The 25697-nt window shown below is 44.9% G+C and overlaps 2 protein-coding genes across 7 annotated transcripts in view; both read left to right on the top strand.

Moving 5' to 3' along the window:
* The window catches only part of ARIH1 (ariadne RBR E3 ubiquitin protein ligase 1), a 55749-nt gene extending 43137 nt beyond the window's left edge, over positions 1-12612 (top strand). Inside the window, exons 10-14 of one of the 2 annotated variants that reach the window (XM_040569388.1) lie at positions 5614-5744; positions 5845-5902; positions 7222-7494; positions 8319-8431; positions 11001-12612. In XM_040569388.1, the coding sequence (XP_040425322.1) occupies positions 5614-5744; positions 5845-5902; positions 7222-7494; positions 8319-8431; positions 11001-11085 (660 nt within the window). In that variant the 3' untranslated portion in view covers positions 11086-12612. The remainder of the gene's footprint in view (positions 1-5613; positions 5745-5844; positions 5903-7221; positions 7495-8318; positions 8432-11000) is intronic. The other variant, XM_040569389.1, reaches the window with a different exon arrangement.
* A 677-nt stretch (positions 12613-13289) lies between these two features.
* BBS4 (Bardet-Biedl syndrome 4) overlaps positions 13290-25697 on the top strand; it is a 46518-nt gene continuing 34110 nt past the window's right edge. Inside the window, exons 1-2 of one of the 5 annotated variants that reach the window (XM_040570226.1) lie at positions 13290-13403; positions 15146-15197. In XM_040570226.1, the coding sequence (XP_040426160.1) occupies positions 13380-13403; positions 15146-15197 (76 nt within the window). In that variant the 5' untranslated portion in view covers positions 13290-13379. Of the gene's footprint in view, positions 13404-15145; positions 15198-18532; positions 18734-21015; positions 21113-23472; positions 23492-25697 lie in introns of those variants that run through there. The other 4 variants (XM_040570227.1, XM_040570229.1, XM_040570230.1 and 1 more) reach the window with 4 other exon arrangements.

The raw sequence follows: 25697 nt of genomic DNA, 5'->3' as shown, positions 1-25697 counted from the left end.
AGATATTGCCTAAATTAAACCTGAGGAAGAAGAAACAAACAACTTGGAAAGGGTTGAGTGCGAGCACATGTAAAGCAGCTATTTTAGCCTTGGGAACCAAATACTTGGAATATCACAATAGCACAGCCCCGTTTTCCTGTTTGACAGCCCTATCTTGCTTGTGATGGAGCCCTTGGGAGCTAGAGGAGGAGCTGCTGCTGCCCCTCAGGGGTGACACTGTCCCCGGCCTTAGGGCTCTCTGTCTCCTACCTTGTCCCTAGGTGTCTCTACCTTGGCATGTGCTGCAAAAGGCCAAGGTCTGAGCTCGCCTGCTTTGGGTGCAGAACAGTTTTGCCTGCCTTCCTGGAGAGCCTCGTGCTTGTGTGGTGTTGTTACAATCTCAAGTTAAGCTTACTGGGTTCTGTGCTCATCTTAAAAAAAAATATATATATATACACTTGTGTGTGTTCTGTAAATGAAACATGAGTAATGTGCCACTAAGACTGGCTGCTGGAAATGGGAAGCTGCTTGTCTGCTTCTATTTTTTGGACAGGTATCTGCAGCTTGCTTGCCCAAAGAGTATTGTAAAGATGGTCATCCTTTTTTTAACTGGGATCTAGACTGTGTTAGCAAGGAGCCATGCTAGGGGTATTTAAAGCATATCTCAGACTATCAGAATTAAGTTTAAATGGCAGGAGCAAGAAGTTCTTTTTTTTCTGGGAAACACCCATCCAGAGGAGGGTGAGGAGGGGAAACAAGTGTGGCCAAGCCATGCGGGCATCAGCCCAGCTTATCTGTTAGTGCCTGGTGTCAGCAGCAGAAGGGCTGTTGTCCTTGCACATCCCTGTCTAAGCTACTTCCTCTAATATTGTAAGAGATGCTCCTGCAGCAAGAAAATATGTTGGAGCCCAGACTGTGCAGTAGCACTAGGAGAGAGGGGGAAAAAAAAAGGCAGGGTAATTACACCAGACATCTGAGCAAGCCAACTGTCATGGAGCCCTGTGGTGTCCGTATCGATTGAAATAACTAAAGGACAATATCACAATTCTCCTCTCTCCGAACTGATGCTAGATTGAATTCGGGGGAAAGCTGACAGGAAACGTAACCCTCCCCCTTCATAATGATCTCTGCCTTCTCGAGGGCAGCGAAGATGGGAGTTGTGTGCTCCTGCGATGAAGTGTGAGCGGGGCTGGCTGTTGGAAGACGCATGGTTGGAGCTTTACAGCCTGCGGTCACAGAGGAGCCAAGTATTTGTACAGCTCGGGAAAAATCCCTTCCTGCCGTAGCAAGACACTGGGGCAAGAGTTGCACAGTTTGGGTGTGCGTATGTCTGCCCTTGCTGTCTGTCTCCTTACTATTTCTACAAGGAAAGCAGAAGGGATGGGAGATGGATGGGAGATTGGGGAGGGATGTCTTGAACCTTCTTCACAGCTGCTCGCTTCAGTGAGTACAAGTCAGAGGCCAAATTCTGCATCAAATTTATTCATTTTGAAGAACCAAGAAGGGAATCGGATCAGATCCCATCAGATGCAAAACCCCATTTTAAGGTGGGGAAGAAAACTCAAGTCATTTAATTGCTGCTGTGTTCCTGTTGCTCCTGCTGTCTCTATTGCCATTTCTAGCTTTTGAAAAACGTTTTCTCAAGTCCTCCGAGCGTGATGCTGAGCTGCAGTCCTGTCCCATGTGGTCTCGGTTCAGGGAAGAACACTTCCCATCTCACCGCGATGGAGGCGTAACAGAAAAATACCAGTCTTCCTGGAACGTGTGCGCTTCAAGTCTGGGTAATCCTTTGCAACAGGAGAATGTGAGATACATTTGTTCCAGCTTGCCCTCGGAGACAGGATAGGAAAGGAAAATGAGGCAATTGTTATATGAGAGAGTAGAAAAGTGAAACCTAGCTGAATTGGAATTTGTTTCTGTTCAAAAACCAGTGGTGTGATGCATTTTTGACAAATTTGGAGTGGTCTGAATGAAAAATGAGGAGATTTGAGGAGTGAGTTTTGTGGCTGCCTCTATAATTTTTTTTATTTGTACTTCGGAGACCTATACACTAAATTCTTTCTGCTTATTCAAAAGGTAGAGCTCTTGCAGCATGGTGTGCTGAAGTATATGGCTTTTAGTTTAAGTAAATGTAAATTCAAAATAAGCCTAAGCAAGTTCTTTACCAAGGCTTTAGTTCTCAGTATTCTTGCAGACAAAGCGTTGAATAGTTGAAGGTTTTGTGTGTTTCTTTTCCTCAGTTAGTTGTATAAACTTGGTTCTTAAACAGTTCCTTTCTTGAATAAACTAGGCAGCTTTCTGGTGGTGTTTGGTTCGCGTGGCTTTGGCAATAAAGAAACCACATAAATCAGTTACTTCTATTAAGTGGACCTTCAAAGGATGAAGAAACAAAAACAGAAAACTTGGATTTGTGTGCTTTTTTGGGACTCCAAAGGTGTTTCAAGACTGCCTGAAAGGATCTTGGAAGGGTTGGGGGGGGAACAAAACCTTTTTAAACCTGAGTTTCAGTGATGTTGGTTTTGGAGCATCTTTGAGCACTAAGGGAAGAAGAACAAAGATGTTAACAGTCTGGTCTTCACCCAAGGCACTGTTTTTTGTTGAAGTTAAATTGGAGTTAATGAAAGTTGTTCATCTGATACTAAAAACGCCCCTGCCTTACCACTTCTGGCTCCTGTCATGTCACCATCTCATTATCTTCTGGGCTAGACAGGACTTGAACGGCTGATATATAAAAGAGGCAGATTTTTTTCTTCCACAAAAGCTATTGGGCATTTTTCTCCTCCAAGTGAGATAAAATGGCAAAAACCCAGTTCTCTTCCTTTTCAGGTTGCTTTTAATGCCTGAACATGTACTCCCTCTGTACTTTCTGGAAGTCCTACATTTGTTCTAATGCATGGAAATTCTGGCAGCCGCCTGGATCCTCCCTGGGCACCAGCAGCGAACTTTGCTCTTTCATTTCTCACCAGCGTGGTTTCGTGCCAGAACTGTGAACAGCCTTCCCTGAGATGTCAAAATGCCATCCTTCCTCTCAGACGAGCAAGCGTTTAAAATATCCTCCTTTGCTCAGCGATTCTAGGTGGTGCCACAGTGTGCTACTTTGCACCAAGTGTAATTAAGTTCAGCTGTGGATTTTGTTGAAGTGCTCACCGTGGTGTTGGAGGATTCATCTTTTAGGGCTGGTTATAGGTGAAGGCATTGTGGTGAATACGTCAGGGAGGCTAATGTGTGTCCCTTGCCTCTGGGAGTCCCGGAAAGGACTAATCGGTTTCACCTGCATGGAAATATGGAAGGTGTTTCTATCTAGCCTCCTGTTCACAGGGCAGCTGCTGAGGTTTGTGGGGTTTTATGTACACGCAGCCTTTTAGGACAGAATGGGGATTGTTCTCCTTGGCCAGGTTTGCCTGGGCTTTTGTTGCAAAGTGCATCGTGTAAGCAAACACCGAATTGTTCGGAGTGGAACAATGTTAATGAGGTCACTTCTGCATCGTGGCATGATAGATAACGTGCAGAATAATCTACTGGTTTAGTAATTTGATTTGCTGGCTATTATGTTGTTGCATGGCCGTAATTCTCAATAAGAACTGCCTTCCATATCCTCCTTAATCTATAAATCTCCTCCACTCATTGCATTAGTGGCTTGAGTAGTTGCTGCTTTTTTTTCTTTCTGCTAGCATTCGCTGTTTCTTTCATACATCCTTCTCATAGCTTTTCCTTAATTTTTAATAATGTTCAGCTTCTTCACTTTCTCAAAACTTGCACAGCTCACTGTGTAACCTCTTCCTTGCGCTTTGCTTAACAGAGTGTAAAAGCATGACCAGGGTGGCGTTCCGTGTACTGCAAGGGCTGTAGTTAGGGTATTTTTGTTCTGGTTTGCATCACAGTGCTGCCTAGGAGCTCCAAGCACCATCATGTTGAGACACTGAGGAGCTTGGTCGCATCCTTCAAGACCTGAGAGCAGAATTTCAGCGCTCCAAAGTGAGCGTAGCTGTGGGTGAGGACGGCCCCGCAAGCAGTGTGGATGTGCCCCACTGTGCGTAGGCAGGCTGTTCGGGAGCTGTTTCTCTCTCACCCCAGTTGTGGGACTGTCCTAAGCAGGAGCGACGGCTGCAGCTGTTTGGCTATAGCTGCGTCTTCCACCGAGGCACTCGAGTGTTGGCACCTGAGCAGATGAGACACGTGGCTGGGGGAAGTCATGCAGCTCTGCTATCACCATCTTCTCTTGGAAAACCATTCATTGCTGAGCACAAGTAGCTCAGAGCACTTCAATCGCGATGGCCATAAACAAGTTCAGTTTCATGCTAGCATCTTCTCCCTTGTCTTTTTTTCCCCTTGTAACCTGGTCATCTAGTGAGAAAGGTTGCCTCTGACAGGTGGAGACCCTGATGGTCTTTGGGACCTCTCAGCTATACTCTGAGTACCTAACTGTGCAAATTCTGCTCTCTTACAGCACAAACAGACCAACTTGCATGCAAATGTAGCTTACGTGGTAGTACTTGGGACGTCTGGAGTGTGTGTATGTGAATGTGTTGGGTTGTGTCCTGTATAGCTTCACAAATGCTGGTGTGGCTGTGTGATGAGCTGGGCTGATCCAGGCTAGATGTTTTGTTTTCTCCAACTGTACTTGTTGCTTGGTTTTAACCCGAAGAGCTCCTCAGCTCAACTCTGGTAGAGCCAGCATGAGAGAAGTGCCAGAGGGGCAGGAACAAGCAGGAGACGAGCTGGACTGGCTTCCTTCACCTGTAGATGCAGCTCAGTGTGGTTTTGCTACTTTAGCTTTGTGTACTCAGTAGGACACTACAGAAATCATCTTTTTTATATTCTGCATGAGATGAATGTTGTTTCGGAAAGTGGCCATATTCTGCTGATGTAAGAGTGATACTGGTGTTATTAAAAAAAATATATATAACTTCCCCGAAGATTTCCCTGTACAGTGCTGCTCTTTGATATACTCGACAGAAGCCTTACACCTGAAAAGGGAGCCCCACATGGACTTCTGTAAGAAAAGCCTTCAGTGAGGTGTTACATGAAGAGGGAAAAAAGGAGCCTGACGGGAAGTGTGGAAATGCCCCAGGAGGAGCATTGTCTTTTTAGCTGACAGAGGCTTCTTTGAAGCACAATGGATTCTTGCTGCTAGTTTTCGGATACTTTTTGGACAACATTTTACAACTTGCAGGTGTCTCGGATTGATAGCAGCGTGATACCAGCTCACTGTTAGGCTTTTTTGAGGTTTGATTGCTGCAGTGGACCAAACACTTGATGGTGAGGAAAGCCAGATGCCTTCCCCTGGGCAATTATGAACCATCACTGCTATCACTGTAACTCTGGAGAAGGTCACGAAATTACCCATCCCGTGTACCACTAGCAATGTATGATAGCAACAAAGGTGATATTTGTTGCTTTTTTTGGTCTGTCTAGCTGCTCTGAGTTTGGAATTATTTGGAGACTTAACTTTGAAGAGGACCTTGATGATCAAAGGGAAAAAGTAAACCGCGTATTTCACCTGATGTGCAGTCTCTTACTGCCATGGGAACCCTTCTAATTTCCTAAGATTTTCAAGGGGTGCTGTGCTTAACAAGCCTGTGACTAAGCCTGCCTTGCTTTCCCCGCTGACAGTGCTCTGTGTCCTGTCCACAGGAGTGCCCGAAATGCCACGTCACCATCGAGAAGGATGGGGGCTGCAACCACATGGTCTGTCGGAACCAGAACTGCAAAGCCGAGTTCTGCTGGGTGTGTCTGGGCCCCTGGGAGCCCCACGGATCTGCCTGGTGAGTTCAGAGGCGTGCCTGGCGGGAAGGCGAGGCAGCCACGAGAGAAACTGCATCGAGTTTTGAATTGAACTCTGTGGAATCGGTGTCCCTGTTACAGGTACAACTGCAATCGTTACAACGAGGATGATGCAAAGGCAGCAAGGGATGCACAGGAGGTGAGTCCATAACCTTTGGTGGTGAGGGAGATCACCAGCTCTGTGGCGTGCTTTTAGGCTTTCTGTAAACCTGTAAACCAGCCGTGAGGAATTTCCTGGATTTGGGCACGAATCCAAAAGACAGTTATGTTCACCAGCAGCTTTGGATTCTTGCCTTGCGCTGGGTGGGGAGAAGGTTCAAAATCACTTTAGTGCAGCGAAGAGAACATGTTAACTCAGTTGTTATCTGTCATGCTGCCTTGCCTGTTTTATAGCAGCTCTTGCATGAAGTCGTCATAATGCTGTGGGTCTGAGACAGCAATCCTAATGCCCTTTGGAAAATGCTCTTCACTGCAAAGTTCTTAATGCTAATCCTGAGGTGTTTAAACACAGCAGACCTTTTGAATGTAAATAGAGTAGACTTCAGTTGTTCCAATACCTACACTTGGAGGCCTGACAGAAGTAGAAATTGGGAGTGAAGCTGCAGCTACCTTGAACTGCTTTGTGAATATGGCTAGCAGAGCCAAAACCTCTTTTAATGGGGAGGGATTGCATGCTGTGTGCTGCAGCTTGCAGAAATCCATTTCCTGCATCTCTGTCAAAGTACCGTTACGGCCAAGAACCAAAGTATTTCCTGCAGCCCCTCCTCCTGCAGATAGGGATGACTTTGGCTGGCGTGTGCTACCTTTGTACATCCACTCTGCAAGTTTAACCATGCCCATGTTGTCCTTGTTTTCAGCTGATCTGTCAGTGAGAAGAAAATAAGATTAATGGCTGTGTATTGAGTCATCTTGGTTCTCTTGTACTACTTAGCACATCGCGTCTTTCGCCTGCTCTGTAATCGGCATGCCTAGGCAACCTAAGGTTGCCCTCTTAACACAAGCACAATAATTGTTTAATTAGAATTCCTTATTAGCCAAAAAAGGAAAATCTGCTTCTGGCTGTTTGTCGTGACACTGGAAGCATTTAAGTCCTTGTAACTTGAGAGGGGAGGCTGAAATAAAAAAAAAAAAAAAAAAAAAAAAAAAAAAAAAAAACTTTAGGCTTCAGCAATGTGATTCCAATTACTTTCAAGGTTGGGAGTGAGGATGCTGCAGCTGTGCTAGGAGGTCCCCTGCATGACAGGGAGCTGCATTGGGTCTGGCCTCTCCTCTGTGCACAATGTCAGGGTTAACAGTGCTGCGCAAAGTGGCGCCATCTGAATCTGGCCAACGTGTGAGGAGAGGAAACACCTTTGGAAAGGAAGCTCATTCTCAGGGTCAGGAAGAGCCTTGTGAAGGGCTTACTTCTCTTGCAGCCATTACTTTGTTTTAACTATTTGTTCTCTTTTTCCCTAATGGGAATTAACACAGCGATCCAGAGCAGCCCTGCAGAGGTACCTATTCTACTGCAACCGCTATATGAACCACATGCAGAGCCTGCGCTTTGAGCACAAGCTCTATGCTCAGGTGAAGCAGAAAATGGAGGAGATGCAGCAGCACAACATGTCGTGGATCGAGGTGCAGTTCCTGAAGAAAGCAGTCGACGTCCTCTGCCAGTGTCGTGCCACACTCATGTACACTTACGTCTTTGCCTTCTACCTCAAAAAGAATAATCAGTCCATTATCTTTGAGGTAGGAGAAAACATGGTTGTCAGGAGTTCAGATCACAAAGATAAGTGGCATAGGGATGTCATGCTTGGAGAAGCTGTTGTCCCCAGTTGTACAGAAGTGAGTCTTTCTGAATATTGTTGTCTATAAGGTAGAGGCCCTACTAGGCATTTTGTAGATCCTCTGCTGGGGGATGAAATATTGCTACTTGTTGCTGCAGTCGGAAACAACAAAAAAAGGGATTGAGGTTCTGGCTTGAACTGGCAAAAGAATGCATTAAAGTTTAACGCTGGTGTTTTGCCTTTCCCTGGTGCTGACTTTTTTCCAAGGGCACTACCATTAAAATTGCTCTTGACAATCTACACAGTCTGTTTCACCTGTGAAGCTGTATTAGCTATTTAAGGTTTACAGCAATCCTTCACTGGTCTATGTACAGAATTTAAGCATAAGGTTTCTGGGCTGTGTGGTTAGGGTGCACAGAACTACTGAACAGTAGTCAAAGCTGTGTGTACCAGGAGTCAGTAGAGCTGTGCCAGTGCTGGGGGGGGGGAAATAGACTTAGGGGCATAATGGGAGACCATTTGGCTTGTACCGTGCTGTAGTAGTAAGGAAAAGATTCCTTAGGCTTGCCAGAATATTGCAGATTGAGGAAGGAATAGGGCTTGCTGGTGGGTGTAACGGTTCTCTTCTGATCAAATGAAATTTCTACTTTTTCAGTCACGGTGCTCAGAGCAGGTTATTGGAGTGTTACATGGCTTATATCTTGCCCTGTTTTTTTTTTATTTTGGTTGGATTGACAGAAAAAATCTTTCCTTCCACCTAAAAATACATATTTTTTGTCTTTGCAGAATAACCAAGCAGACTTAGAGAATGCTACAGAGGTGCTTTCTGGGTACCTTGAGCGAGATATCTCCCAAGATTCGCTGCAAGACATAAAGCAGAAAGTACAGGATAAGTACAGGTTTGTTTCTGAATAATCCTCGTATCTCAAAGCTGCTCTAGCACCTGTAATGCCATCCCCTGTGGTAGGTAGCAGCATGTGTATTTGCCAAGTTACTGTTTTCTCCAGAGTCATGTCCCTGGGAAGCTGTTTGCTGTTGGCCCTCTGCCATACATTGTGATCATCAGCCTGTCCCTGGGCATCTCAGAACAGCAGTGTCCTGTGCCAGAGCCTGAAATTGCTGGTGGTGAAGCCCTCGCGCAGATGCTGGCAGTGTGTTTTTATGTCCCTGCTGGGACCAGCCCTTGGGGGAGGTGGCTCCTAGCTCTTCCTTGCATCTGCTCTGCTGAGCAGTAGCTAGAAGGTTCAAGCCCAGAACAGAAAAATCTTGTGACCAAAAGCAAAGGCTCTTCATGCACTGCACAGAAGGAGCACTGGGGAGTGGCCAGGACCTGCCAAAGAAGAACAAGGAGTGACTTTGTTGTTCCCAACCAACGACTTTGGCCTAGGTTGCATTGCCATAAGAAAGCAGACAGCTCTTTTCATTGTCTTGCTTGCACAGTGTGTCCCCTGAGCAAAAAGTGGGTGCACAAAAGCTGTACTGAAGGAGAGAGTAACCTGCTCAACCCTGAAAGAGAGCAGAAGTGGGGCCCAGGTGACAGAAACGCCAGTGCTTTTTACGGTCCCTGGGGAATCGCTTCTGCACAGTGGAAAAGTACAAAGCTGTAAATGTGGATGAGTCACAGGATTATGGCTTGCATTTTTTTGAGGCATTTTCCCAGAGTCGCTAAACTTGTGATGTCTAGGTTGGGGGCAAAAAAAAAAAAATGCCCAAGTAGGGTAAGCTTTAGTGATTAAGGGATGCTGGGGAGTGGAAGAAGCAGCCATTAACTCGCAGTGGGCCTGTGGCCAATTCTGCCAAAGGGTCTGGCAGCAGGGCTGGGACTGGACAAGGCTTTCAGACCTTCTCTCTTCGGTTAAGTTCTTTAAGTTAGCCTTTAAAATGGCTGCTAAGTTGGTATCTCAACTCAAGCAGCTGTTTGCTTTGGTTCTGTGAAACTGGATGCTCTTCTAGGGATGGTTACAGCTATCCAGAAGAAATTAAAAATTGTATAGCTTGAATTGCCTGACAACATATATCCTAAGTCTGCCTTCAAGTTTCTGGGAAAACAGTATGCATCTGTCAAGCCTGTGCAGGTCCCTAATTAACTAGTTCAGTCATGTCTTAATCATGTCCTGCGCAGTGCTCTTTGTGTACTGGTTACAGTGATGCAAGATTGAGACCAAGGATGTTATCAAGGTGGTCAGATGGGGTTTAAAGAACTGGGAAGCTGATTTCCTAGCTTGCAAAGGTATTTCTAGAAAACAGAATTGACCCTCTCATCAACAACAAAATAACTGAAGTTGGGAAAGCAGTAACTGTGCATGTTCATTATTGCATGCTTTGTAAAAATCAGTGGGACTTTGTGTACGAAGACTTGTGTTGCAACAGCTGATGGCAAGGAGAAGAGCCAGAACAGTTTTATTCAGATAAATCTGTTGATCTGATCTGATACTGAATGCTAACAGTATTAGGGCATTAAACATGTCTGAGTCGAGGCCGCTATGATGTATTTCTTGCACTCCTGCCTGCGTGTTGGCATGTGCTATGCTTGGATAGCTTTCTGTTAGGGTCTCCTGCACTGTGCTGGGGGGCTCCTCCTATGCCTCTGCTGTGCAGCTCCTTTTAGTGAGCAGAGGGACATGCTCCACTGGAAGGGGATTAATCCAGAATTGCCTGCTGCTTATTTATAATTTGCTTTTGGAACCTGAATACTTTAAACATTTCTCTGCTTTTATCTTTTTAGTTGGCTAACGCACCTGAAATGAACATGGCATCTTTTGATATGTTCCTATGATATCCCTTTTCCTCACTATCATTGATCCTGGTAGGACTGTACCTAACTCTGGGATCAGCTTTATTTGCAGCTTTGTCAGTTTTAAGTGTGTAGGTGGGAAGATGTTGCAGGGCATAGCGCCCCTCTGAGGTGCAGTAGCTGTGGGGTGAGACCTCTGCCCTCCATCCAGGCCAGTGCCCTTTTTGTAGCCACCTCTCAATGCTCTACCACTTCCATCTGTACAGGGATTTTGGAGGGGAATAAAACAGGGTCGGTATTCCGGGGTTTTGCCCAGCTAGCTCCTGGAATTGTCTATATACAGCTCAGTGAGCAGGCATCAGTGCACCTTTGAGGAGAGCTCCCTCCTGTTCCAGATGTCACCACTAACCTGTGCTCTGGCTTCTGCAAATTGCAGCCACCCCTTCTTCATTTTTCAGTTATCAACGCAGATTTCTCAGCTATAGGGGCTTTGGGGATACTTTTGCACAGGAAACTATACATTTGCATGGTTTTCCAGCCAGGGACCTGAAGTGAGTGACTGGCATAGCTGAAGTCTTAATTAGTGCTGTTAACTAACTGGCTACAAATACAAAGCCCTTCTCAGGAGATCTCCCCTTTGGAAGCAAGGCTTAATGTAGGTTTGCATTACTCAATGCTTGGGACAAGCAGTGCCTCCTAACCTGTCTTTTCTGTGCTGTCCCCCTTTGCTGCAGATACTGCGAGAGTCGACGAAGGGTTTTGTTGCAGCACGTGCATGAAGGCTACGAGAAGGACCTGTGGGAGTACATTGAGGACTGAGACTGGCCCCGCATAAAACGAACTCTGAAACCTTTACCATCTAGAGTGCTCATGCGATAAAAATAAAAACACACACAAGGCACTACGCCTGTTACACCGCTGGTCTGTAGTACCGGGATTCTGTTTTGTTAACAGAAAATTTAAGTAAATTATATTGTAATAAAAAAGGTAGATAAACCATTGTACAACAGTATTCTAGGCGGCCAATAAGAGTGTGACAGACGCACTAAAAAAAAAACCCTCCAACTTTAACTTGTAACGTAGCTTCATTCTCCAAGCCGACTCCTTTTTCTTTTCTATCTTTCTTTTCCTGTGTGTAGTACAGATGAAATTTAAACCAATTTCTTGACACTGCTTTTCATGTCCAAACCAGCCATTTTGATGTACTTTGGTAAGGGGGGATGTCTCTCCCGCCCCCCTCCTCCTCTCTGCCACCCAAGTACACGGATGAATGTCGATTTGGCTCCTTGTAAAGGTGATTCTTGGGGAGGGGAGGAGGGGGGTACACAGCAAGGAAAAAAAAAATTTGTATATGACTTTTAAAACAAAAAGAGGACAACACAGTATTTTTCAAAGTTGTATATAGCGCATATGCATGGACAAAGAGCAAGCGTGGCACGTGTTTGCATAATGTTTAATTACAAAAAAAATATTTATTCTTTAAAAATCTTCAAGATTATGTCTATTTGCTGTGCATTTTCTTTCAGTTTGATTATTTTTTTTGTTTTGTTCTGTTTTCCCTGCGATGGGGTGGGGGAAGCGTGTGCTGGTGTAGTGACTTTTTTTGAAGGCTTTTACCAGAGAAGTTGGGTTTCTCCTCTTCCTGCAGTTCCTTTACATCCGTGGCCTCTGTGGTTTTGTGTGTACCTATTGCTGGCGACGGACCCGTCCCCTCACGCTCAGCTCCTGCCACTCGGTAACCCGGTGTGCACCGCATTAGTGACGAATGTACATTGTGGTTCAGGATGCTTTGCCTTTTTTTTCTTTATTTTTTTTCTCTCCCCACATTGGTACTGCTTGACCTGCCCAAATCAGACTCAGCTGTTCCCATCCACGCACGCAGGACACGCGCTCTGAACCTGGAGGAAGTGTGTGTATGTGTGTGGTTAGAGTTTTTTTATTTTCCTTAGTTCTGAGGCAGGAAAAGGAGGGGTATTTTGCACCACTTCTCAAAAGATTCTTCCAAGATTTTGGCTGTGGATCTCCTCTCCCTCCCCCTTTCATCTGTCAAATGGAGCGTTCCTTGCTGTTAAGTTTCACTTACATTATAACGAGTCGTAACATTGAAAAGGAAAGATGATGGAATTGTCTTTGTGTTTGTTTTGGGCTCGATTACTGGGCATAATGTCCTGGCAAATATTTAACACTCCATCTAGTGCAGTAGAAATTGAAATCAGTGGGGGTATTTTTCAATTAAAAGGGGAAAGAACTAATGAGTTAGCTACTGAGTCCACTTTTATGATTTCTGTAACAAGAGCTATGTTAAAGTAAACAATTGGTGGTGGTTTTATTAAATTTACTCCTGTATAGGAATTCCTCCTGTGGTATTTTTCGCCAGGCTGGTGTCCTCGGAGCTTCTTCCCACTCTGCCAGCCTCGAGGGGGAAAAATGGCAAAGGGGCAGCTCCCAGGCAGGGCGGTGATGTGAAATGCAGTTCTCAGCTGGCACCCCACTCACTATTTTATTTATTCCCTGTGGATGGCAATACATACATGTCACAGGTTTCCTGCTGCGGTTCGAGGGCTGGCGGGTGAGGGGTGGGATGATGCAGATCTGTCCGTGCCTACTACCCTGGCAGTGGCTACTTCGGCTTCAACTATTCAAAATACGTATTAAAATGCCTCTGTAAAATGCCTGCTCGTGGAGCAGTGTGGTTTCAGTGAGGCTGGGCCTTTACCCTTGGTTTTTATTCAACATTTCCCAAAACGTGTACCCAAGCCACAGGGCTTGTGCTCCTCAGGGGAAACCTTTGGTGTTGTTTGATCGTAATCACGATTACGAACCAGTCACGTCTTCTAAATCCTTTTTAAAGCGGGGGGCGGGCAGGGTGACGCGTCTGTAACAAACAGGGACCCTCTTCTGTGGGGGCTCTGGCGCTTATGGGCGTGAAGCTCCGGGCACGAGCCGGGCTCCCCTCAGGAGCCGCGGACTCCCCTCAGACCCCGGGCGCGGGCCGGCTCCATCCCCGCCGCCTTCCCGTCGGCCGCCGCGCGGCGCCGCCGCCATGGCGGGCCCGGCGCCGGAACTGGGCCGCGCGGTAACCCCGGCAACGGCGCCGTCTGCCCGCCGCCGCCATGGCGGAGCCGCAGGGCCGGCCGGTGAGGGGCCGCCGGGAGGGCGCGGGGCCGAGGGGCGGGCGGGGGGAGCGGCCCGGGCTTAAAAACCCGCTGAACTTAAGGGGGTGGGGGCTGGAAGGACGCCTCGGGGCGCTTCTTGAGGCGATTTTAAGGGTTTTTAGGCGTTCCGTGTGGGAAACGTCTGGGGGATTGGCTTATTTCTCGCTCCCAGGAGGGTGAAGAGGTATTAAAAGGGCAGGAGGAAGGAGAGAACGAGGTGATATGTGGAGCCGGCCGGTGCCAACCCAGCCGCGCAGGGGCTGGCCAAACGAGGAGTGTTTGGGGTGGTGGGAGGCGAAGAATTGGAGAAGCCACTGAGCGACAGTTGGGGGTGATGTTTAGGTAAAAAAACCACTGAAAATATATCAAAAAAGAAGTTCTCTGCACTCATTACTGCTGCTTGGAAAGAAGATCTTGGAGTTAGGTAGTTTTGCAAAAGGATCGACACTGCACTTCTCATTAACAACCAGAAAAGTGACTAAACATTAAAAATTAAGAAACAAAGCTGGTAGGAGCCAGAAAACTAGACCTAAAAATGTGCCCAAAGCACTGAAAGGAACGAGTAGTTAGGCTGAAACTCCACCGTAAAAAAAAAAATAAATTGTTAAGGTGGGACAAGTCTATAAAATCCTATAAGAAGAGGAACGAGGACTGTCTGAGGACTGTTCCCTGTGAGACGTGGAAGGCAAAAATGAAAATATTTCCCCTGGGTGATCCTGTGTAACTTCTGCGAGTGCTCAATTTTGATGCAAAGTAGGAAAAAATCCCCAATGGGTTTGTTTTCCACAAGCTGCCTGCTTGGCCGCGAGCTGTGGGCAGTGTCTGTGGGGTGAGGTTTGCTGCCCTGCGTGGCATGGCGTCGCTGCACTCCCAGAGCGATTAGGGCAGGAGTCTGCCCTAGGTGTGCCTTTGGTTTTGCCCCTGTGTTCTGGAGCATGCACTTCTTTTCCCTAAAAGACTGCATCTTCATGAAGAGTAATTCAACTTCTTCTCAACATCAAGGATTGGTTAGCAGCCTGCAAGTGTGCGGAGAACGCACCTGCTGGGAAGAAGGCACTTGACTCTCTCTCCTCTTTCTCTGGGTGACTTCCACGTTGTCATTTTCTCGACCAAGAAAAGGCAGAATGTTGAGTGTTTAATTAGGTCACCTTGGCCCTAAATAAATCCTTTAAAGATGACCCCAAAACGCTTTAAGAAGCACTGTGAAACTTACCTTTCTCTGGAGTGAGCTCCTCTCAGGTGTGGTCTGAGCCTGCACAGCCTTGTGCCTCTTATGTAGGTCAGTACAGACGCTGTCTATGATTTTCCTTCACTTCTCAGAAACCACTTTGTTCTGATTAATTTTATAAACGTTTATAACACACTTTTAACATTTTGTCCTGTGATCTCTAAGTAGCATCTTAAATGCTTGATTTTTTTTTAATGTGAACATGTACAACATGGATTGCTTTCTGGAATCCTAATCAATAGCAGTGAACCTACAAAAACTGAATGATCTGTAAAGCAAACAGGTTTATTTAATCTACATGGTGAGTGGAAATCTCAAACGAGCTATGGATATGGAAGATTAGTGCTTGGCAGGGCAGAGTTTGTCTAGCAGCAGTGATGCTATGTTTGTGCACTCTTTTGGGGTTTGCCGGTTGTCCTTTCTGATTATTTTGTGGAATGTGCCTTCAAGAAACCTTGCCTGGTGTATTTAATACTTCTCTTTTCTGTCTTTTCAGGTTTCTACATTGCCAGTGGCTAGACAACCTCCAAAAACCCATCCTAAGAAAGGTTTGTTTTAAGATACGATTGTGTTTCTTGGCAGATTGATTTTAAGATTTCTTCATAGTGTGTGCAGCTGTCTAGTAAGAAAGAAATGTCCGCTGGGAAAAGACAAGGCTTTCTAGACTGCAAGCTGCTGAGTACAAGTACTTTTTTTGTAGGGTCTATGTCAGCACTAGCTCAGTGCTTTTGCTGGCTAACTGATTGTACCTACAGGCTGCATCTTATAATCTAACAGACTTTATTTTAGTGGTTACATACTTCTTGGCTTGCTAATGAGTTGATATTCATCTACCTTCTTAAATAATATGACTGTTTTTCTCCTTTTTGGTTGTGTGTATACTTGCATTCTTCAAAATAATGTTTTGCTTTAAAAATGGGAAACTAACATCATGTCTCGTTGATTTTTTCACATCACATTTTCCAAGTTTTGAAGTAAAAGCATGTGCAACTGGGATCAAACCAGTCAGGTTGTAACTGGTTTTAACTATAGGTTTATATGTTTTTTCTTTGTTATATACCAAAAATGGGCGTTAAGTCTCTGAGTTGTTCTGAAATCTTGGTTGAATCTGAACTGGATCAGTAGCATTTTGAGTTATTGATTCGAAATATTTGACTAAATCCTGATATTTTGTAAAGGGTCTCATAAAGCCTGCAGCGCAGCTTGGTGGTACAGCCGCTCCTTCCCCCTCTTCCCTCACTCTTGCGGTGTGACTTGCCCCAGTGCCCTCTGTGAGTGTTTCCTTCTCTGCAGTTCTCAGCTGTGCCCACGTTCCCCGTATGGATCTGTTCATTGTAGAGACCTTGTACCTGTGAGGTTTGGGTTCTCTGCATTTCCCTTACTCAAGCACCCCCAGGGCCCCATCAGCTCAGGTTATGATGAGGAGTGAACTCTGCGGTGTTGCCAGAACCCCAACATGCTGACAGTGCAAGTCAGAAGCAGTCCACCTTTTTCCTTGCTGTTTAGTTCAGGGATGCTCAGGTAGGGAACACTGCAGTTTGGCCTTTTTCTACCCTGAATGTGTGGTGTTCCTGTCAGAGCATGCTTTGGGAGGAAATCTTCCATGTTTCTGTATCCCTCGTGATGGAGAGTGCCCCGGTGATAATGCTGGCATTAAAAAGGAGCTTGTTTGGCAACTGGGCATTGTGTTTTCTGCCTAAAGGTGAAGTTCTTTGTCTTGCATGTAGGCACAGTGCTATAACTGGCCCTGGGAAGCTGGAAAAGCCTCTTTGCCTTTTTTTTGGGGGGAGGCCAGGCCAACCTCACCTAGCCCTGTATACACCTACTGTTGTTGGCTTGCATGAGTGTGAGCCTCTGGTACGTTGCCTGGAGCTAAAAAGAGATTGCTACTGCTGCGGGCCCGTATGCAAGTAAAAATAAATTTAGAACTTTTATCTCCACCAGCAACTCTTTTGGGGCAGGGATGGCTGTCACTTCACAACAATTAGTATGGCTTCCATGGAGGCACTGGTTGGTTGCTCTCCATCCAGTTCTATAAAGATTGTGACTGATCCCCTTATCCGCAGTAACCCCACCTTGTTCTGCCTTCTCATGCAAGCCACATCTACGATATTTGCCCTGACCCTGGGAGGCTGCGTCTTCTGCCTGTTTTTTCAGGACAGCATCCCCTTCAGCTCTCTAAGACAGCTGCAAAGGGATCAGGCTGATGGTGTTTGCCGAGAGATGGACGATCACTCCGCTGCTCTTTCCTGGAGGGCTGAGGTCTATTAAATCAACTCTGCATAATTCATGAGTGAACGGAATAGCTGAGCAAGAAAGATGGGGCCATCAACCTTACGAACAAGCTGCAGAGGTGTACTGGGTAGAAGCTGCCATGCCTCTGTCAGCTTGCTTGTTAAACTGTCAGTCAAGAGCCTTCCTGCTTTTAAGTGTGCGCAATTTAATATTGATTGTTTGGGAGAGCGAACGGAGGCAGTTGTGACTTTCTTAATGGGACCGTTTTTGCGGATCCTGCCTGCCGTTTGATCAAGCGCTGCTTGCTTGCGGCTGCCGAGGAGGAGTTTTCTTTCCCACTCAGCAGTTTGCATTGACAGCCTCAAAAGCAAGCCGGGCACTTCTTTAAAAAGGGCCACCAACGCTCCTTTGGGTTTTCAGGCTGAACGGAAGAATTGGTCTGCATCCGTCACCACCCAATATTCCTTCTGCCTCCTTGATTTGGCATGGGTGTTTGCACAGCTGCCTGCCAGAGGGGAAAATTGTAAATGAAATCCAACTGTTGGTGCCCCTGGGTCTCGCTTGTACGACTCTTGAGTCAAAATGAGCTATCATGAAGACACAAATTCTAGCCTGTGACTTGTGTAATTATGTCTGTGTCTCAAGGTAAATTGGGGCACCTCCAGGACCTGGCTCACCACAGGTAGTTCTTAAATACTTTGGAAGCCTTTGCCATTTAATATTTGACTCTGTTGCCTTCAATACAGTGGGTAAAAGCTGATTTAAGCTGCCTGTTAATCTCTAGGAATGAGGGCAGCTGCAAGATTTGTTATAGGGAGTGATATAACTGTCCTGTGTGAATATGATGCTGGGGATATGTAAGAGAGGAGTGGAAAAAATGAAAGGATGTTGTGTATTCTTCTGGGGACTTTGGCAGGGAAGAGTAGCATCTCTTACCTGTGACAGATCTTTTTAAACAGGATTTTTTCTAGAATTTCTTGATGAAGTCTCTGTCCCTATGTAGTTTGGCTGAGGAGAGTTGTGGTAAACCTTAAGGAGCCAGGCAAATCTGCATCAGGTGTGTTTGTATAGAAGAGCACTGCTAAAGTTATCTTAAACTGACATTTTTAAGCACCAAACGGTAACTTTCTATTGCAGCAATCTGCCCTTGTTATCTGCATTGTATTTTCAGGTGGGAGGTGAGAAAAGTCTTAGAATTAGTGCAAGCAGGTTGAGGAGATACGAGACTGTGTGATACAGTAGCTTAGGCCCTTCTCCTACAGGTGGTTTGGTGTGGATAAAATTTGTGCCTGAACAGAGCATGTATTATAATAACTAAATAATGTCGTTGCACGCAGATGTAGTAGACTATGACCAAGTCATCGCTGAATCCTAACTTAAGTCATCGCAGTGGCTGGGTTCAGCTTGCCCATGTTTGTCCTGGGTAGATGTAAGACATTAAATGGATGGTTCAGAAAATGTCATCTCAGATTTGCAAAAAGTAATTTGAATGAGAAGCTACAAACATGAATTTGTTGCTCAGCCGGAAGGAACGCTGCGTTTTCAGTCTGAATTGTGCAGAAGAGAACACGTCGAGTGGTGTCGAACCGCACGGCTGGAGAGTCCAGTGACTTCCCCTCGCTGCTGCCTGGTTCTCCTCACAGGGATGCTCGACTGATCCTGTCCTGGGAGACGACTTAAAATGGAAACTTCGAACCAGTGTTTTTCACCCTGGCTGTTAAACAAGGATAACTGTGAGATAAGAGGCAGAAATTGCTCTTGAATTAGCAGCTGTCGGGGCCGATGAGTCAGTCACGTGGCTGTGAAAGCCCGAGGGGTTTGGAGTGAAGAGAGCCCATCCTGCAGACAGGTCAGCCCGAAGGGAGAGCAGTGAGCATCCAACAAGCGTGTAGAGGGTCTGCAGCAGGCTGTGGCGGTGCTGGGGAAAGGCACTGCAGCAATCGGGGTCAAAACCTCTGAACCTAGCAATCTAAATTAAAGGGGGTGACGGAAGGCAAGCCCCTCCGAGTATCTTGTAGCTGCACTTGCTGACAACCATTATTCAGTAACTGACACGTTAGTAGCTAAAACCGTTCATTATTTTGTCCTTTACCCCCTGTGGGGAGAGCTGCACTGAAAATCAATTCCCTTTGTTGCTACATCAAGATCCATAACTCTCCCTGTGTTGATATTTTCTTCCCAAGCAATTGGTGGTGGAATAAAGGAAGCTCTGTTCCTTGAAGCAATGTAGAGTTAATATCTGCCTGCTGAGATGGGGTTTTAATCTCCCTGCTGCATTTTAAATTAATCAGATATTTCCCAAAATGCTGTACTGGTTTTTGAACTCGACTGTCTCCCAGCTCTCCACTCTTTTTGCCACGCAGGCCAGTCAAGTCATTTTATGGTAACTGATAGTGCCGCAGCAGAGAAAGTCAACAATACAAGCTGGGAATAGAGCTTTTATGGAACTTGAATTTATTTCCCTTTGTCATGAAAAATATTATTTAGAAAGCAAGTTGTGGGCTCTCGTGTTAGTCTAGTAACAGTTCAGAGGTTAATGGATTTGCATTTGGATTTCTACACAAATATTAGACCCCAGCTTTTGCTGAGATACAGTGATGGATTTTTAATAACAGGATAGAATCCTAAAAAAAACCTAACATATTAAATACACTAGCAAAGTAAAGTGGAGTACACTTGAGTTGCTGGAAAAATGTGGGCCAGAAGCCCTTAAGACTGTGAAGAAGGCGATTCTGAATTGTTACCAACCCCGCTACATGTACCCAAGGACAGGGCAGGTTGATAATATTCAAAGAGAAAATCTCCCACTTGAGAATTGCAAAAGAATTAGCAAGGATTAAGTGTCCTCCCCAGTCCGGGGCATTAGGATATTTTTTGGATCCATTGTAGGTATGATTTTTCTAATGTTTATAGCAAAGGAATTCTGCTTTGGATTAGCTGTGACCTTTGGCAAAGTGCTTCAACTTTGTTTTTTAACATTTATCAAAGAGAAGATTGGTCTAACATTCAGTGACAGCGTTTGGATGCTGCAGGTTTTCAGTTAACAAAACATTTGGAGACATTAAGTGAAAAATATTATATAAAAGTAATATACTGCAGAGTACTACTTGACCTGTTTGAGTGCTGCTAAAGATAGTACTGAAGGGTGCAGGCAAGATGTATGAGCTACCAGAAGGGAGAAATTTTGTGTTCCCTGTTCAGCTCTGCCCGCAGGGTCATTTAACACACTCATCGCTTCACATCAGAGCACTTCTGTAACATCAGCCAGGTGTCTGGCTGTTTTCTGGCTGCTTCAAGGCTTGTGAGTCTTCATCTGATTTCTTTTTTTTTAATGTGGTTTCCACTTCTGTCTGGTATAATTACAGCTGAACTAGCCAAAATGGCTTGTAAGGCCAATGTGGGCCACCAAAGGGGAGGAAACAAAGTTCCCTCGGGTTTTATAGCACTCTCCTTTCCAGGGACAAAGTAAGGCACTGACCCAAACAGTCAATGAGACAGGTTTAGCAGTGGTAAACACACAAGTGCTCAGTGTCGCTTTGTACGTAATAGCGAAGTTTGGTGTAGACTTGGCTATTAGAGCCAAACTAGATAACAGAAGTGGGGAAGCATATAATGTGAGCAGATGTTTTAAAGCAGTGGCTTTGTCCTGTTCTTAAACTCTGCGGTAAGGAGGGTGTTCTTCTTTGTGGCTCAAAGCTTCTCAAAACTCTTTTACCACACAGAAACCTGGGTTTTGGATAGATGACAAAGCCCCAGTATTTTGCATCTTACCGGAGTAGTTTCTTTTGCTTAATTGAATTTTGAAACATTCTCAAGTGCTGGGTATTATTCTTGTCTAGCTATTCTTGTCCCTGTCAATATTTAGCTCAAATACTGATCGTGCTGTCCTTTTCACGTAGGTCCTCATTCTTGAAGACAAGGATGTCGTCATTGGGCTCTAATAAAAAAACAGTTGCTGGTGCCAATTTGATGGGCAGTAAACTCACTTTATCTGGTACTGACTGTAGTTAGGAAGTGCTGGTGACGATCTCAAAATGTGACTGTTGCGTTATAAATAACTTCCAGCTTATACAGAAAAAGATAGGCGTCTTTTATGCTGTGTCCTCCAAATGCATCTCGCTTTCTCTCTAGGCGGCTCATGCAGATGAACCGATGGGCATCCCTCCTGCTCCTGCAAGTATTTTAATGGCTCGAGCGCTCTGAGGAGCAGGAACTTTATAGTGCCCTGGTGAGTTGGTTCTATGCGCTGCAGATCCGGTCATTTCTGAATTCCTGATAAATCAATATAAATCCATTCTTTGAGCCAGCTTCAAAGCTGCCTTTGAACTTGTAAGAGTGAAGCTGCCTGAGAAATCCAGATAAAAAACGACGCCCTTGAGTTAAATTAATTAGTACTTTTAAGTGTGTCAAAAAGAAAATATGTTAGTAGAAATGCTACTCAATGACACAAATGTGGTTCCTGGTTTCTGGACATACAAGTTTGGTTCCATTTGGCCATGTGCATGCCAGGTTTTGTAGCCCATTTGAACCTAAAAACTTGCTGAAAGAAAATGATTTCTAAATAATACAGATTGGTTGGTGATTGTTTTCTATGAAAAGATAGTATTTTCATCTCTGATACGTGGGTAGCACTGCCACACGTGTTTTGTGCAGGATCTGATGCAGATGTTTTTAGTTCTGTAGAGTGCTGTTAAAAAAGGTGAGTTACCATTTTGGGTTAATTAAATTGTGTAATACGCTTCATCCTCTTCGCCTCAAAGCAACAACCCCGCACCATAAAGAACTGGAAACATTTAAGTTTGAATGTGCTAGTACAGCTCTGCCCTCTTGTGTGTGTACATTAATATCTGTGATAACACGGGGACTCGTTTTAGATCGAGTGTGGTAGGTGTGTTGTTATGTCAAGGCTGGTGTCACCGTAAAATTTTAGTGCAGACTTTTAAATCAGACGTTTTATGGTTTCAGTTCTGGTTTTACATCTTTTGGCAGCTGTCAGCCTAATTTCATTTCCCCCCTGTAAAAATAAAAATTCATATCTGCTTCTTAAACCTATTGCAAACTTAATTAGACAATGAAAAGTGCCAGAAAAGTGCTAACTCTTGTAGCAAGCAAGTATAATGTGAGTGCCTTTTGCTGATTTGATAACTAAGAAATGTCTAACCCTATATACATGGGGTGCAGGAGCCCCGCTTTAGGGGATCTAGCTGTACGATTGCAACATACTACTCTAGGATGACATTTAAGTTGGTGAATTTATTTTTTTGATCTTCCTTTAAAAGTTCTCGGTGCTGGCAGTTTCTTTTGTATTTTAAAGTATTCAGTTTAGTTTGTCTGGTGTACTGCTTACAAATGAAGTGGCATCTGCTGCTGTGAAATTAATAAAATATATACTAAAATAGCAACAAACAAATTTAGGAAGGGCGGGATTAATCTTTCTTAACTTAGATGGCTCTGATATCCAGCTCCAGATCAGAGCAGATCACCTGTGCTCGTGTTTAGTAAGTGGAAAGCCCCATCCAATGCCACCCTTCTGATCTCTCCCAGCCACCTATCTCAGGGTGAGATGAATCTCTCCCCGAGGATGCGTATTCCTCTGCTCTACTGCAAAGACAGCCCAAGGCAAATAACTCAGCTGTCTTGATTTTCTGATGCCTAAGTTAAGGGAGGTGCATCCCACTCAAGAATGTCACAATTAACCTTGCCTGTGCAACATTAATCCAAGCCCCTGAGTCTTTCGTGACAAAATTACACACTGGCTTTTGCCCAGCTCTCCAACATCACCCATTGCACAGGGATGAGGGCACTCACCAAAAAGGGAACAGCTCAGTGGGAGTGTTAAGTCAAAAATATCTCCCTTATTTAGGGTATAGCCAGATGTCTTGTTTATCCCAGCACAGACAAATTCCCTGGTGCTGCAAGGTCATAGTCAAAAGTAGGTACTGATGCGGGGTTCCCTGATGCTCGAGGGCTTGCTTTGTCAGAGTTACAAACTGTGTGTACGCTAACACTGTGGTAGACAAGCATCGCTGCTGTGCATCGTGCTTGCTGGAGTCAGTGCTGGGAGGTACCAGGTCTCATGGGCAGCCAAAAATGAGGGATGGGCACGTGGTGGCTGCCTTGGGGAAGCTCTGGTAGGTGATTTATCCAGCATCAGAGTGAGGTTTCATGTCTCATATGCAGCATCTCAGTGTCTTAACAAAGAGACTCTTAGTTTCTTCCGGGTTCTGTCCCCTTTGCCCCATAAGGTTTAAGCTGTGTAACAGAAGTCCTGCAATTTAGTCACTGTATCGTTCATATTTTGCAGTAATTTCATTCAACACCCAACCTTGATTTATTTTTTTGTTCATCCTAATTAGGATGAGGCAGGGCACCTGGTGAAAATACCAGTGCTGTAGATGTGCTCATGTAACCGAAGACATGACACCCATGCAGTAGGGAAGAGCAAATCTTCGTTCTGGGACAGATGTCTGGTGTGGAAAACTTCATCCTGAGGCAGCACGTCAGGAAAAACTGCGGCATTCAGAAACAGGGTCTGGTAGCAGGAAGCGCTGGACCATTTGCAAGACCAACTCTAAAATATCCTTCTTTTGCAAGGGATGAAACGAGGGTAGGTTTTAGCTATTACTCTTGGTTGAGTGGGAAGTTTCAGAGGCTGTCGGGACTGAATTGCCGTGCTATTCCTGCCTTAATTTTGTTTTGCTTTTAAATGGGAAAGCTTTTTCTTACAAAGGCCTTATAACAATTTTGGTTTCAGTTTCTATGCAAAACACCTCACACCGTAGACAGAAAAAGCCTAAGCATAAGTATTTAAGCCAAAAGAAGGATTAGTTTGGAAATCCTGAAAGCACTGATCGCTACCGCGCTCCTGGTACTGGAATTAATGAGAAGCTGGTTAGGAGGGTTATTTTGGGAACGTCTGCAGCCAGCATTACTTCTTTTGTGGGGGAAAATATCTTCCATCCCTCAGACCTCCTGTGCAGTTTTATTCTGGGGTGGCATACTCTGGCAAACAAACACCCAAAGGGAGCTCCCTCTCCCCATTGCCTACCAGGGTATCGAGCTCAGGGCATCAAGCAGGGTGAAAGCATTGAAATGGGGAAGATAACAGCGGGGGGGCTCTGCCAGGGGCTTGAATCCTTGAATATCTCCAGCGTAGAGTTGAGAGCTGTTGTCGAATCAGCCTGTTTTTTTTCTAGATTAGCTTGTGTTTAAAAGCAAACATGGCAAAAGTTGTTTCAGACTTGTTTTTCTTCTGTTCAGCATGCGTGCTGCTGCTCAGCAGACAGCATCAATGCTCAAAATTGGCTTGTGCAGAGGAAACAGATGGTTGGTGTCTTTTTTGAGGCCAATAAACGAGAGTCTACTTTTTTAGTTTGCTTTTGAAGGTATGTGTGCGTTACTAAGCTTCAACCCAAGGCTGCTCGCTCTTTTAGGTCTGAATCAAATGCTTCGTGTCGCAGTGCTCAGGGTGATGTATTCGTGCTTAGGGAAATATAATTCCCCACCTCTTGTCGAAAGGAGTCAGGATTGCAGAGCAGTATCTCGCCAGCCTCGTGCTGGTAGTGGAGGTTTCCCAGTAAGCAAACTGATTGTGCCGCTGGGAGGTCTGGGGTGGTCGCAAGCATTGGTTCCTTTACTTCTGTATCCTTCTCACTTCACCTTTTGAAGGTTAAACTTGAGCAGCTCATGCTGTGGAGGCATTTATATTGAATAATTTGTGCAGGTATTTGTTTTGCAAATAAAAACATTTCATTTGGAGGAACTCAGACCTTAAATGTCTTAACTCAGGAAAACCACTGACTTTGAAGTCTGAGCTGGCTGCTCTTCAAGATTTATGCAATGTAAACTAGCAACAAAAATTGCCCCCACCTTTTTTTCCTAGTGTGTAAATCAACTTTGAGATACAATTTTCATCTCTTTATATAACTTTGGCTAATTTTCCTGCAGGGGGAGGTGTAGAGTCAGAAATGTTGCCTTTTTGTTTAAACCTGCTCTTGTTTTTCAGCCTTCTTCCAGTTCTCTCTGTGTCTCGTGAAGCTATTAATAAGTGATAGTAAGATCACAGTTATGAATTATGGCTTTCTTTCCAGCATCAGGATAGTACATGATGAGTTTTACTAACCCCAGCTGACTGTAAATAAGGAGGAACCATACGGGTTTATCGTTTGATTTAAAGGTGTTCCAGCAGCAATTTGCAAAAAGGAAAACAGAGAAGGGAATTAAACAGAGGGAATGGCTGCAGCCATGCGAGGAGACGGTTGCAAAATCCTCTCTTTTTTCTGTTGTTTACAGGTATTTTACACTTATAAACGTTTCTGCATTTTACAGGTATTTTTGTGTACACGAACACCTGTATTCTCACACATGTATGTATGCATATATACACATGCAATGAGTGCAGTGTAGCATAAACAACCTCCCCTGGGTGGTGATTTTTTGAGCTATTTTTTATCAGTACCGAATTTTGAATACATTTTGTCTCCATTTATACTCTTTTCAAACTCCAGAGCTGGATCTGGGCGTAGGCAGGATGATGTTCCTGTACTAGTTTTCTTCCCAAGCTATAATGTGTTTATATTGCCACAATTTCAACAAAAGCCTTTGGGTGTCTGAGTAAGGAAGAGGATTTCTTGTTCTTGTGTCTGTGCACCAGCCTAGCTAGGGATTTGTAGGATGCTTCACTGCTGTCAAAGCAGTCTATTGTTTTTAAATTTAAAAAGCTTGAGAGCTTAAAATGCTTTCTATCCATAATTTGTACCTTATTTTGGAAAACAAGGTTCCCTGGTACATTGTTCTATAGCAGCCATTTGAGT

Source organism: Cygnus olor, chromosome 11 (genome assembly GCF_009769625.2).
Source record: "Cygnus olor isolate bCygOlo1 chromosome 11, bCygOlo1.pri.v2, whole genome shotgun sequence".
Lineage (NCBI taxonomy): Eukaryota > Metazoa > Chordata > Aves > Anseriformes > Anatidae > Cygnus > Cygnus olor.
This window is presented reverse-complemented; position numbering and strand designations above follow the sequence as displayed.